This window comes from Armigeres subalbatus, chromosome 3, assembly GCF_024139115.2.
Source record: "Armigeres subalbatus isolate Guangzhou_Male chromosome 3, GZ_Asu_2, whole genome shotgun sequence".
NCBI classification, from domain to species: Eukaryota; Metazoa; Arthropoda; class Insecta; order Diptera; family Culicidae; genus Armigeres; species Armigeres subalbatus.
The window spans coordinates 109,584,717-109,597,568 of record NC_085141.1 but is presented as its reverse complement, the minus strand read 5'-3'; the positions used below and the strand labels follow the sequence as shown (position 1 = coordinate 109,597,568).

The 12,852-nt window shown below is 39.5% G+C and overlaps 2 protein-coding genes across 3 annotated transcripts in view; one reads left to right on the top strand and one right to left on the bottom strand.

Moving 5' to 3' along the window:
- Window positions 1–2,783: 2,783 nt before the first annotated feature.
- LOC134225876 (histone deacetylase complex subunit SAP18) lies at window positions 2,784–8,340 on the top strand. The gene is made up of 2 exons (XM_062706307.1): window positions 2,784–3,047; window positions 7,755–8,340. The coding sequence occupies exons 1-2, from the start codon at window positions 2,979–2,981 to the stop codon at window positions 8,136–8,138; spliced, it is 453 nt and encodes a 150-aa protein (XP_062562291.1). The 5' UTR covers window positions 2,784–2,978; the 3' UTR covers window positions 8,139–8,340.
- The window catches only part of LOC134225875 (uncharacterized), a 39,851-nt gene continuing 35,222 nt past the window's right edge, over window positions 8,224–12,852 (bottom strand). For both annotated transcript variants that reach the window (XM_062706304.1, XM_062706306.1), the window contains one exon: window positions 8,224–8,638. In XM_062706304.1, the coding sequence (XP_062562288.1) occupies window positions 8,443–8,638 (196 nt within the window). In that variant the 3' untranslated portion in view covers window positions 8,224–8,442. The remainder of the gene's footprint in view (window positions 8,639–12,852) is intronic.

Sequence of the window (12,852 nt, the reverse complement as noted above, 5' to 3'; positions counted from 1 at the left end):
AGTCATCTCCTCCGCTGCCTTGACTTTCACTGCCTGTACTCTCAGCGCCATTGTTATCAATAATATATGCAAATCAATGATAGATTATAAAATGCAATTGCTATGTTTATTGGATTTTATTGTCATGTGATGTGAAAACATTAAATAGTATGGTTTTTGAAATGTTACTTGAAAAACCATTTCTTCCTTTTCATCTGTTGTTCTTTAAGATTGACTGCAGTGTTGGCAGAGTTATATTTTCTATCCGCGTTTCTCTTATCAAGGCCTCTAGTCGCAACGCCTAGCCGAGTTCAGAGTCGGCAGCAAAAGCACATGGATAACCAGATTGCAAGGATCTCCGGCATGCGTTACACTATAGCAGTGAACAAAAAATGTCAATTCAAAATGCATTCCGTGTACTGCCGTGAATCGCATATCTGTCCCATCTTTGCTGGGTTTCCTATTCATTGAGACAAATATGCGATTCACGGCAGTGTAGCTCTCTCACTCTTTCATTGACCGAATTTTCAAACCATCGAGTCCAGTATTGAATTCAACGCACAATAAATCGAGACAAAATTTTCAAAACGACTTATCTGATTTTGTAAACAAAGATTCAAACGACGATTTGACTAATCTGATAGCTCTCCCATGCAAACTAAAGAGGCTGCACTCATAACAAAGAGACGAAGTGTCAAAATTGGAACAGCGCATTTGCTGTCAAATCAGTTGTTCCAATCGAGCACAAGGTTGTTAAAGGTAGGAGTATTGCGTCTCTTTGTTTTTCCAGGCTCGTTAATGCAAACCATCACCATCAAAAGGGTGGCGGAAACCTTCACCTACCTAGGGTCTGTCTCATTTGGAGAATTAAACTTAAAAGTGACAGTTCGAAAATTTAAAAATCACCCCGTTATAAGAATAAATTTTGTTTACAACTGGGGTGGGTGGAAATGGGGTGTTAAAAATATGCCAGCTGATGCATAATGTTGCCAAACTTGACGAAATGATTATTTTACATCATAACACATGTTCACGGTGTATCAAATATATGGGTACAGTATACCCCCGCTGATCCGACAAATGTATGGCCGGACTATCGGGGTTTCTCTCGTTAATCCGACTGTCAAATCCATACAAATGAACCAAAACAAAATCACAGCACAAATTTGAAAACTGACAGCATAATGTGTTTAAATGGGTGTTGATACTTTTTAATCCGGAAAATTCCGAATTAGCGAGATCCGGACTAACGAGTCGTCGGACTAGCGAGGTCCGGATAAGCGGGGGTATACTGTATTTATCGGTTTAAAAAATTGTATACCCCACTTGGAATGTAACAGAAGCTTATATAACATGTTTAAATATTTATTTCTGGTTTATTTGTTCAATCCGACAAACAGCAAAGATTTTTTCCAATAAATAAATCTGGCAACGGTGAAGTGATGATTATTTTCTTGTGTATGCACACCTTTGTTTGCGTGTTGGCTAGCGTATACGTTGTATTCTTCGGATTGAATGAAGTTGCATCGCGTAGATTTTGAACTCACCATTTCACTTATTGCGCTAGTGAATTTGAGTCTTCCGCATTTTATTGCTTCCACAATACGGTCGTCGAATTTGTCTCTCACTTCGATTTTTGGAAAGCAGTTTTCGTCAGTTTTTGGACGTGAAGTGAATTAATTGGAAGTCAAGATTGAAGAAAAATGTGAAATGCAGTTAGTGAATATGTTTTAGGAGTGATAACATTAAGGAAACAGTGGAAAAAGATCAAGTGAAAAATCATGTGCGTGTGTATGTGTTTACTTCTAACGTTCGGAGCTAGTATGCGTACGATAAAAATGCGAATCTCGGCTTAGGAAAAAAGCAGTTTTCAGCGTTTTACCAGCAATTACTCAGTAATTGTTAACTTGGATAAGTGGAAAATTAATATGAACCTGTAATGAATATGCAATGATGGAGGTAAGTCGGCAAATAGCTCCAAAATATTGAAATTAGTACAAAACTTTATTGGTATTAGTGCGGATTCGAATAAAATCATCGTCAGTATCGGATTGATTACGGTTTATAGAGCCTTAAAAGTAATCCTGCTCTGCGAGCAGGGTTATTCGATAATTATGGAAATGTCACTTCTAAGTTTAATTTCAGTTTAATTATCCAATTGAGACAGAACCCTATTGGTGGTGTTGGTTTGCGTGGGAGAGCTATCAGATTCGTCAAACCGTCGTTAGAATCTTTGTTCACAAAAGCAGATAAGTCGTTTTGAAAAATTTTGTGTTTTTTAAGCAACGGTACTTTGTTTTGCACACATACGACCTATTCACAATGCACTTTAGAAATGTTAAAAATTTAATATTTAATTTATTATTAAATATGATGTATTGTCTGTTTCCTTGGTAACAAAACGCACCGACCATTTTTTAGGCACTATCAAAATCGTCGCCAACATCTTTATTCTAAAATTATGTTAGTTTTATTAGAAAATAATGTCAATCTGCATTAAAAACAGGGCTCAATTTTGGGAAATAATGTGATTATTGAGTATATAAAATTTTGTTCACAGTTGATTTGCCAGATCTTATGGCCATTTCTGCTGGCGACGATTTTGGCGTCAATTTGTTTTGCGACGATTTCAAATCGTCGCGGCCGATAAGGTGGGAAATTGATTATATATATTCCACCAATTGTTATGCATTTTTTCTGCAAATTGCCCCTACTTTTCTATAAATAAAATCAAGCCACTCCACTGGATTTACGCTTTTGATGCCCTATCAGCATTCTGTTCACCAATCAGTGACAGATTTGTCAAATACGAAAGTCAAAACAAAAAGGAAACGAACCACCAGCCGAGCAGCGTCCGTAAATCGATTTCATTGGTTTACTTCCATATTTTGTGAAAAAATACGTACAACTAACCAAAATCCAGGTTCAAGAAGTGCTCATATTGGTGCCAATAGATCAACGTACTGCACAAACCGGTCGGATTCGGAATCGCATGAATAATGGCTGGGCTAGAGTCGATGATCGTCGAGGATAAACAGCAGTCGCAGAAGTCCGTCGACCGGGAGAAGGTAGGTGGGATTTGATCGATTTGTGGAATAGAAAAATCTAAATTTAATAAACTAGGTATATACCTACCTAGTTAATTGATTCTAACCATAGATTTTGGCGGTGTTAAGTAGTTTTAGCTTCCGCCTAAATGAAAATTCTCAGGCGCTTAAGGCGCTTTTTAAAATCATGTTTCGAAAGGCACAAGTAAACGAACAATGGGTCCATTCAAAAAAGTTAGGCCAAAAATTTGTTACAGAAATGTTTAACTTTGACATTAATTATTGTAAAATAAAATATTTTTAATCAAATTATTATATTATATTATACTGTAGAAGGTTATTGAATAATTTTGCAAATACACATTTAGTATTTATTATGAAATGTGATTTACCATCCTGAACCTAACACAACTCTAAAGGATAAGTATAAGTATATTTATTTGTTACGACAGCCTACCAGTTACAGGACTTTTACTTAGGCCAAGGAAGTTTGAATGGTAATTAGATTAGAATTTTTTTTAAATTTTAATCTTACACATAATAACTCTGGAAGTGCTTAATGGATACTAAGCTAGTGTTTCAGTTATAGGTGAGATTCCAATAGATAGAAAGTAGATAAGTGTACGGAGGGTGCTTTTAAAAAAGGAGTCATATCCCCCTTCAACTTAGACCGGGCAGATGCGAACCTTCAAAGAATGAAATATGTTCTCCCTTACTTCAAGCATACGCTTGTGTAAAGCAAAGAAATGATAACATTCTGCCTTTTGAAATTTTGCCTGTCGTATTTCCGCCGTATGATATATTTCGCCTTTTGTTACAAGTTACATGTATTAGGAAGGTCTGCCTTTCGAAATTCTGCCTTTTGTAATTTCGCGTAATTTTGCCTTTCGTTAGAATCCCGATAGGTTTTCATGAAACAAGCTGCTTATGAACATATCATAACGACCTCCATATTTTGAGTTATACGCCTTTGACTGTGTCGAAAAATTATCACGATGGCCGTACGTTTCCCTACCGATACTCCTGAGATATTTCTGATAACTATAAGAGATCATCCATAAATTACGTAACTCTTGGAGGGGGAAGGGGGTTGGCCGAAGTGTGACAATCCATACAAATTTTTAAAATGATTCATACAAAAAGTGTGACATAGGGAGTATGGGGCTTCAAAATGGCAAATTTTTGCGTTACGTAATTAATCCCCTAAGTTGTTTCCGAATGGTGACGTATTCGGTGTTCTGGTGGTTTTTGTTTTCAAGATGGGCCACATCGAATGGTAAATTTGCTTCAAGCCAGGCGAGTTGGTAGGCTCTTCCTATTTTTTCAAAAATTGTGGAAAAATGCATCCACTAAAATACTAATAGTCCTTATTGCCTATGAGCTGACACCAAGTATTGCCAGAAAATATATTTGTTATAGCTTGCGGATCTGTAGAACCCATAGAACTGCTGAGTGAGTCAATCACATGTCTTTTTTGCTCTGTAGAAGCGAACTGTTTAAATCTGTATGGATAATTTGCAGACACCCTGTAAATAGCGTTCGAAGGTGTGTGTTCGGCCGTGACCTGCCCGACAACTATCGCCACCGAGTTTGCTGCTACCTTTGAACGATATTATACTTCTAAGAGCTTCCAGAATACATATGCTTTACTACTCTACAGCAAGTCCAAATGCAGCGCAATCGAAATTTCATTGTTCCACAATCAGCCCAACTGAAGAAAAGCGTGCTGGTTCATGGTGTCTGCCGATGGACAAAAATGAAGCAAAGACTGAATGCCTTCAAACGATTCCTATAAGTGTTACAAGAGGCTAATTAATTATCTAACTTTAGTATCGAACTGTTATAATCCAATAGTAATAAACTGCTTTCTTGACTTCATTGAAACAATTACAGACCCCATTCGATTTTGGCAACACGTTCGAAACATTATGTTGTTTAAATCGAATGTTGCCAAAATCGAATGGTTTTTTTTCATGATACTTCAACATTATTCTTCACTTTTTGTGACGCTAGACACACTGTGACCCTTATTAACACGAATTTTGAAGTCTAAATGTTCACACTAAAATCGTCGTTTTCGGGGGTTAGAGATTTCTCGCGTGATTTTTGAAAATGTCGTAAGTACAGTGAGTACATACAGTCCTCTTATAGTGAGAATTGGTTCCTATATATAATTTGATTCTGAAATAAGTTCAGGTGAATTATGTTTCAGCGCAGATGGATTTTCGGTAGAAGCATCAGAATCAGGTTCTGTGGTAACTCAATACCGCAATACTGCGAAGGTGTTTGATGATTCCTATAAAATTTATTTCATATCAGCATCTGATGTGTCGAGTGGAAACTTCCACCTGTGTGGGGTGCGTGTATGAACATTTGTAAACACATGTTTAGGACCATTTTTCGTAACAAGTTGCACTCGACGGGAAATTCAGCCCCGATGGGATATTGTTTGCTATTAAAAATTGATTAGTCACTTCGTTCCGAAGCTATTGCAAAAATCCTGTATATATGTAAATGAATTGGGCCTATCTTATGGCCATGCGCTAAGAAGAGCGACGACAAAGTATGATGTGTAGATGGCTTGGCTGAACTCACGGTCAAATGAATGTTCTGTTTCATCGTGTTAGGTTGTGAACCATTCCACCGATTGTATAATGTATAATTGTATAATGGGACAAAATGACCCGATATTTTTTCGAAAATTTTTCGAACAAACTATATGTATTTATTTGTCTAAAATAAAATATACATTAATTAAGAACGTTTGGTGCATAAAACTCAAAAATGTTTAAAATTGACATGGGACAGATATGTTTGGACGGCAGAATAGGTACGAGACGAGCTATTTTTGCCTTTCTCGTATACTAAGTATACGTAAAGGCTATAATTTCACTCCAAAACCAAACTTTTGATAGAAGGCTCGGAGACCAATAGTGTTATATACCAATCGACTCAGCTCGACGAATTGAGGTGATGTCTGTTTGTGTGTATGTATGTATGTATGTGTGTGTGTATGTGTGTATGTGTACAAATTTTGTAGACACACTTTTTGGAACTTAGCATTAACCGATTTATTCGCAACAAGTCGCATTCGACGGGGAATGCGGTCCCATTGTTTGCTATTGAAAATTGGCCTGATCGGACATTGCATTTTGGAATTATTGAAAAATCATTGTTTTTTCCCAAGGGTCCCCCCTTGGAAAAAAAATTTCAAAATCGAAAAAAAATTTTTTTTCAAGAGTGGTGGGAATGCATTGTAATTAATGCAAAACATGCAAAATGATAGAAAATATGCGATCTATCCCCCTAAAGTGCTTTTTTGACCTTTCCTATGTGATTTTTTCAGTACATTTTACGATGCACGAGAAAGGCATCATCGCCGCTAGGTGGATTAATCTGGGTTTTTTCAGTACATTTTACGATGCACGAGAAAGGCATCATCGCCGCTAGGTGGATTAATCTGGGTTTTTTTGTTATTATACTGGTTTTGTGTGCCTTTTTGGCAGCTTGCTGTGAGTTCAAAAATTAATGTTCAAATTTTGGCGAAAAATAAATGCAAATTTATCCGAAGGTTATATCATTCAGCAGCAAATTTAGTCAAGATTAAGATACCTAACTCACAATAAGTAATTGTGATAACAGGAAATGATATTTTATTCATTTCTCGAAAATGGTGAAACTGATCAATGTTACCCCGGTGATCAATGTTGTTCCCCCGGATTACGATGTTTATTAATTTCTCGGTTAACCTAAATATTTAGTCTTTTGAAACACCACCCACATTTTCTTTGATTTTTTTTAAAATTTCTCGTGGGGTGAACTCATAGTTTCATTGACGCTGAAGGTCATAATCGACTAAAACACAACCGTGTAAAAAAGAATCGGGTGTATTAAGCAAAAAACAGTAACATTTGGGAAGATCCATTAATAACATCAGGACAACCCGTAGATAACATCGTTAACCCTCTGCCGCCCAAGATCGCTGCATATTCAAATGTGGTTAAAAGTTAATTTAAAAAAATCTGTACATAAAGAAAAAAAAATGAAAATTGAGTATTTTTTTATTCTTCCCTTTTTTGTTCGTTACCTTTAAAGAGTGAAATATTTGTAGTGAAGTATTTTTCTACAACTAACCTTATTCAACCTTATTCTTCTTCGATGGCTCTACATTCCAACTGGAACTTGACCTGCTTTTCAACTTAGTATTCTATTAGTATTTCCTCAGCTTTTCTATGCCTTCCATTGCATGAGCATGTATCTTGTGTGGCAAGAACAATGGATACACTATGCCCAGAGTGTCGAGAAAGTTTCCAACCCGAAAACATGGTCCTAGACCGCACCGAGAATCGAACTCGCCATCTCCGGGTTGGCAATCCTACGCCTTTGCTCGCAAGGCTACTGGAGACCCCGATGGTGAATGATACACTCTAAAATATTTATCTAATAAAAAAATAAAAAAAGCCATGAAAATTTAAAATTTGCATTGGGATTTTTTAAACTCTAAATATGTTGAAAAATTTAAAAAAGATCAATAGATTCGAGAAATTTTTTTTTTGGGTTAAACAATCAAAATGTGAAATTGATAAAATCGCGAATTAAAATTTGTTATTGTCCAAAACGTGTTTAGAACGATTTTAGATAGCAAAATATGTAGTGATTTTGAGCGAGACCACAAATTTGGGTTTAATTACGAAAACATCATTTTATTCTAATTATACTGTTCCACAGACCTGCCCGCTACTGCTCCGGGTGTTCTGTTCCACCGGACGGCACCATTCGTCCAACGAGTTCAACCACGGAAATGTTCCATCGAACGAGCTGCAGATCTACACGTGGATGGATGCCACCCTGAGGGAACTGACTACCCTGGTAAAGGACGTGAATCCGGAAACCAGACGCAAAGGAACCTACTTCGATTTCGCGATTGTTTACGCTGACCGTGGACCCAACTACCGGATGCGTGAAATTGGCGTAACCTGTTCCGGCCAGAAGGGGGCCGATGACACCAAGACCTTGGCCCATGCAAAGTTCACCATCGGAGATTATTTGGATATCAACATCACCCCACCGAACCGCCTGCCGCCACGTGGTGGACGACCAAGACCCTACTAGGGGTGTATCCGGCCCGGTATTCGGCGGGCCCCTCGTGGAAGAGTACCCCGAAAAGGATCACGCGTGAACGTTGAATGAAACACAATTTTTCGTGTTTTCCTAAGGGGAATCTTTTTTCTCTTTTTTAGAATTCTTAAGTCGTAAGTGTAAAATAAATACAATCCTAATGACGAAGATACAGCTGAACGCAATTCAATCTGAAGATACTGTTGGCTTGCTTCCTCTTATGTTAACGATGAGAAATCTCCTGCACTCTTAAAACTCTTTGTAATTCAGTCCGTAGACAGCCCATCAGCGGTATGTCTTAATTTCTATAGTATTGCTGTTGTTGCTGCTGGGGCTGGGGCCGTTTCGACTTGGACGGGATGTTTTTGTACTGAAGTTCCTCTTCCAATTCTTCCTCGTCTTCCTCGTCGCGCTTGTTTGGATCGCACTTGATGCCCGTTTCGTACGTGAAATCACGCTTCTCACCGTCAGGATCGACATAGCCGTAGCTTCCACTGAAATGATGGAGAGATGAATGAGTCTGGTGTTCGGGACAATGTATTGTAGCAAGGTAAGTACAGGTTAGTAGTAGAATTATGTTTTTTTGTTTACCGATGTGCATGCAAAACCAAAAATAAATTGTACATACGAGAAAGTAATTTAGATCATAACTTATTCTTAGATCAAATGAGATCAAATATCTATGTCTATTCAAATTCATTTCACGCAGTTCAACAAACTTTACTTAGTCGACTAATCAAATACCTAAGCTAAAATATGAATATTATAAATTATATTTCTTCGAGCTTTAATTTGCAAAGGTACTAAATTTTATGGCTTCGTAGTTGGAAAATGTTCGTATTAATAAAAACCCATTTAAATCACCGAGTAGTGATGCTGCCTTTCTCGCATCTGGTCAAGACACCAACCTTATGTGGGGCTTATATGGTTCGATGTAGCTTTTTCTTCATAACTTTCAAACGCAGCGGTCGATCGTTATGAAATTCAATAGTGATCAACAAGGCTTTGTCCCCTATCGAATAAAACTTGTTGCGAGAAAATCGGTTAAAGATTACTTTATGAAAAGTTGTCTAATGTTTTTCTTAGATTTTGTGCACACACATACACACACATACACACGGTTAGACAGACATGTGCTCAGTTCATCGAGCTGAGTAGATTGGTATACACTATGGGTCTCCGATGCTTCTCTAAAAAGTTTGTTTTCGGAGTGAAATGGTAGCCTTTCGGTACAACTTCGTTGTACGAGAAAGGTAAAAATGAAACCCCTTAAAGGTTCCCCCAAACACAGGCGACGCGATTCTATCGCTTAGCGACAGCGATTCTGTCGCCGTTGGTATGGAAATATAAATAGAACATTGCCTGCAGCGACCCAACGATAGGATCGCGGCGACTAGTTGTCGCCGTCGCGGCGACGAAATCGCTTAGGTCTGGGGGAGCCTTAAATTTTCAGTGGGTGGATGTTAAGTGGTCCTTCAACGGATCTGAAGCAAAAGAAGTTAAAGTCACCTTCCATACAGCGTCGAGCATGCTGCTTGGTCTAGTACAGCGGTTCTCAACCTTTTTCTCGAAAGGTATCTCTTTGGTCTTTTGCATTCATTGAGGTACCCCCTATTTTTGGCTGTAAATGAAAATAAAAGTAACTCATATTCTTCTTCTTATTGGCATTACGTCCCCCACTGGGACATTGCCGCCTAGAAGCTTAGTCATTAAGCAATTCCACAATTGTTAACGGCGAGGTTTCTGAGCCGAGTTACCATTTTTGCATTCATATATCATGAGGCTAACACGATGATACACTTGTCATAAGACGAGTTTGTACAATCCCATTGAATTCCACCACTTAATTGTATCTTGACAGATACGTATTTCGACCTCAACAGTAAGGCCGTCTTCAGTGTCTCGTACTTGACTCGATTTGACTCGAAGTCGAGTCAAGTACGAGACACTGAAGACGGCCTTACTGTTGAGGTCGAAATACGTATCTGGCAAGATACCATTAAGTGGTAGAATTCAATGGGATTGTACAAACTCGTCTTATGACAAGTGGAGACAATACACTATTTAAAAAGCTCAAAATAATTTCCTTAACACGATGATACATTTATGCCCATGGAGGCGAAATACAGACCTGAAAACATTTTCACATTCAATGCTTATACATCAAGAAGTTTCCTACAATAAACCTTTTCAAAGAAGGCTTCCAAGCCTCTTGAAGGGAGGCTTCAAAGCCTCTTGAATGAAGGCTTCCGAGCCTCTTGAAAGAAGGCTTCCAAGTCTCTTCAAAGAAGGCTTCCAAGCCTCCTGAAAGGAGGCTTCCGAGCCTCTTGAAAAGAGGCTTCCGAGCCTTTTGAAAGGAGGCTTCCGAGCCTCTTGAAAGAAGGCTTCCGAGCCTCTTGAAAGGAAACTTCCGAGCCTCTTGAAAAAAGGCTTCCGAACCTCTTGAATGGAGGCTTGCGAGCCTCTTGAAAGAAGGCATCCGAGGCTCTTGAAAGGAGGCTTCCGAGCCTCTTGAAAGGAGGCTTCCGAGCCTCTTGAAAGGAGGCTTCCGAGCCTCTTGAAAGTAGGCTTCTGAGCCTCTTGAAAGGAGGCTTCCGAGCCTCTTGAAAGGAGGCTTCCGAGCCTCTTGAAAGGAGGCTTCCGAGCCTCTTGAAAGGAGGCTTCCGAGCCTCTTGAAAGGAGGCTTCCGAGCCTCTTGAAAGGAGGCTTCCGAGCCTCTTGAAAGGAGGGTTCCGAGCCTCTTGAAAGTAGGCTTCCGAGCCTCTTGAAAGTAGGCTTCCGAGCCTCTTGAAAGTTGGCTTCCGAGCCTCATATTTGAAAAAGGCTTTCGAGAGTCTTGAAACGAAGCTTCCAAGCCTCCTGAAAGGAGGCATTTGAGCCTTTTGAAAGCCTCTTGAAAAGAAGTTTGGGAGCCTCTTGAACTGAGACTTCCAAACCATTTGAAAGGAGGCTTAGGACCTACATGAAATGAGGCCTTCGACACGCGTAGAAGGCGATTTCCAGCCTCTTGCAACGAAGCAACTGCGCTGTTTTAAAAAAAAGCCTTCATGCCTCTCAAATGAAGATTTCCGAACATTTAAATTTAAGATTTTAGTTCAGATGCATATTCTTAATATATTATTCAACATTTTGTTTCGAACAGGTAGATTGCATTTGAAGTTTTTTTTCAGATCTTTCATCCAACAGCCCTTCATTGTGGTGGGCAGGATTTAATAGACTTTGATTCACTGATCGCCGTGCATATTATGTACAATAAAAAGTTTTGAAATAAAATAATATACAATTATCAGAACATTATCGATAAATTTTTATCAAAATTGTAATACATCCGCCATTACGTATTTTTGCCCGAGGTACCCCCTGGAGTCAGCGAAGGTACCCCCAGGGGTACATGTACCCCAGGTTAAGAACCGCTGGTCTAGTATATACGCGTCATAGCTATCGATATGCTGCTCATTAGTAATGGCTTTCAGCAACCCCGACGTGGCATCATACATGACTTTTTTTGTGTTAATAATGTCCTTTGACACACTAATGTGAACTTAGAGAAGGCGTTCGACAATGTTTGGAATGATCCCAAGCAGCATAATTCAGACCAATTTTGTGGCAGCAACTCAAATACGTCTGAAATCGGTTGTACACCTGACAAATAAACTTTTCTATGACAAGTGTGCTGCACAATCTACCCAGCTACCTGATGAAAACCACCCACAACTATTTATCGACGAGGAATAATAGTGCATAATAGTCTTCTCTATTCAGCTCGGTTCATGGCTGCACGTCGCCAACCACGCAGTCTACGGAGGGTCCGCCAATCGTTCTCCACCTGATCGATTCACCTTGCTCACTGCGCACCTCGCCTTCTTGTTCCCGTCGGACCGTTGTCGAGAACCATTTTCACCGGGCTACTGTCCGACATTCTGGCTTCGTGCCTAGCCCACCGTAGTCGTCTGATTTTCGCGGTGTGAACGATGGATGGTTCTCCCAACAGCTGATGCAATTCGTGATCCTTTCACCTCCTCCACGTACCGTTCGCATTCTGCACCCATAGATGGTACGCAGCACATTCCTTTCGAAAACTCCCAGAGTGCGTTGGTTCCCTACGAGCATCGTCCAGGTCTCGTGTCCATAGTGAACGACCGGTCTAACGAGCGTTTTGTAGATAGTGAGTTTGATATGGCGGCGAACTCTATCCGATAGGAGCGTTTTGCGGTGTCCAAAGTTCATACGATTGCCAGCAGAAATGCGTCTCCGAATTTCTCTGCTTGCATAGTTATCGGAGGTCACCAGTGAGCCCAAGTAAATGAATTCTTCAACCACCTCGATTTCGTCACAACACTCACAACTGATACAAACTCGTGGTGGATGGCTTACATTGTTCTCTTTTGAGCCTCTTCCTATAATGTACTTCATCTTCGACGTATTGATGACTAGTCCGATTCGCTTTGCTTCCCTCTTCAGTCTGATGTAGTTTTCTTCCATCTTTTCAAAGTAACTTTCCATGTCGTTGTCGAAACCAAATAGCTGAACGGACTTCGTGAAAATCGTACCACTAGTGTCAACCACTGCCTTTCAAAGCGATGTTGAATAGTAGGAACGAAAGACCTTCACCTTGCCATAACCCTCTGAGCGTTCCGAAGGAACTCGGTACTTAGGACCATCTTTGGCTATGTGCACGAAGGTGATATGTGGCGGTGAATGAGGAATT

Bases quoted from the DNA above. Each gene is read 5' to 3' on its own strand.
- LOC134225876 (XM_062706307.1), top strand. From the start codon at position 2,979: ATGGCTGGGCTAGAGTCGATGATCGTCGAGGATAAACAGCAGTCGCAG. The intron at 3,048-7,754 runs GTAGGTGGGATT...ACTGTTCCACAG, and splicing joins AGTCCGTCGACCGGGAGAAG to ACCTGCCCGCTACTGCTCCG.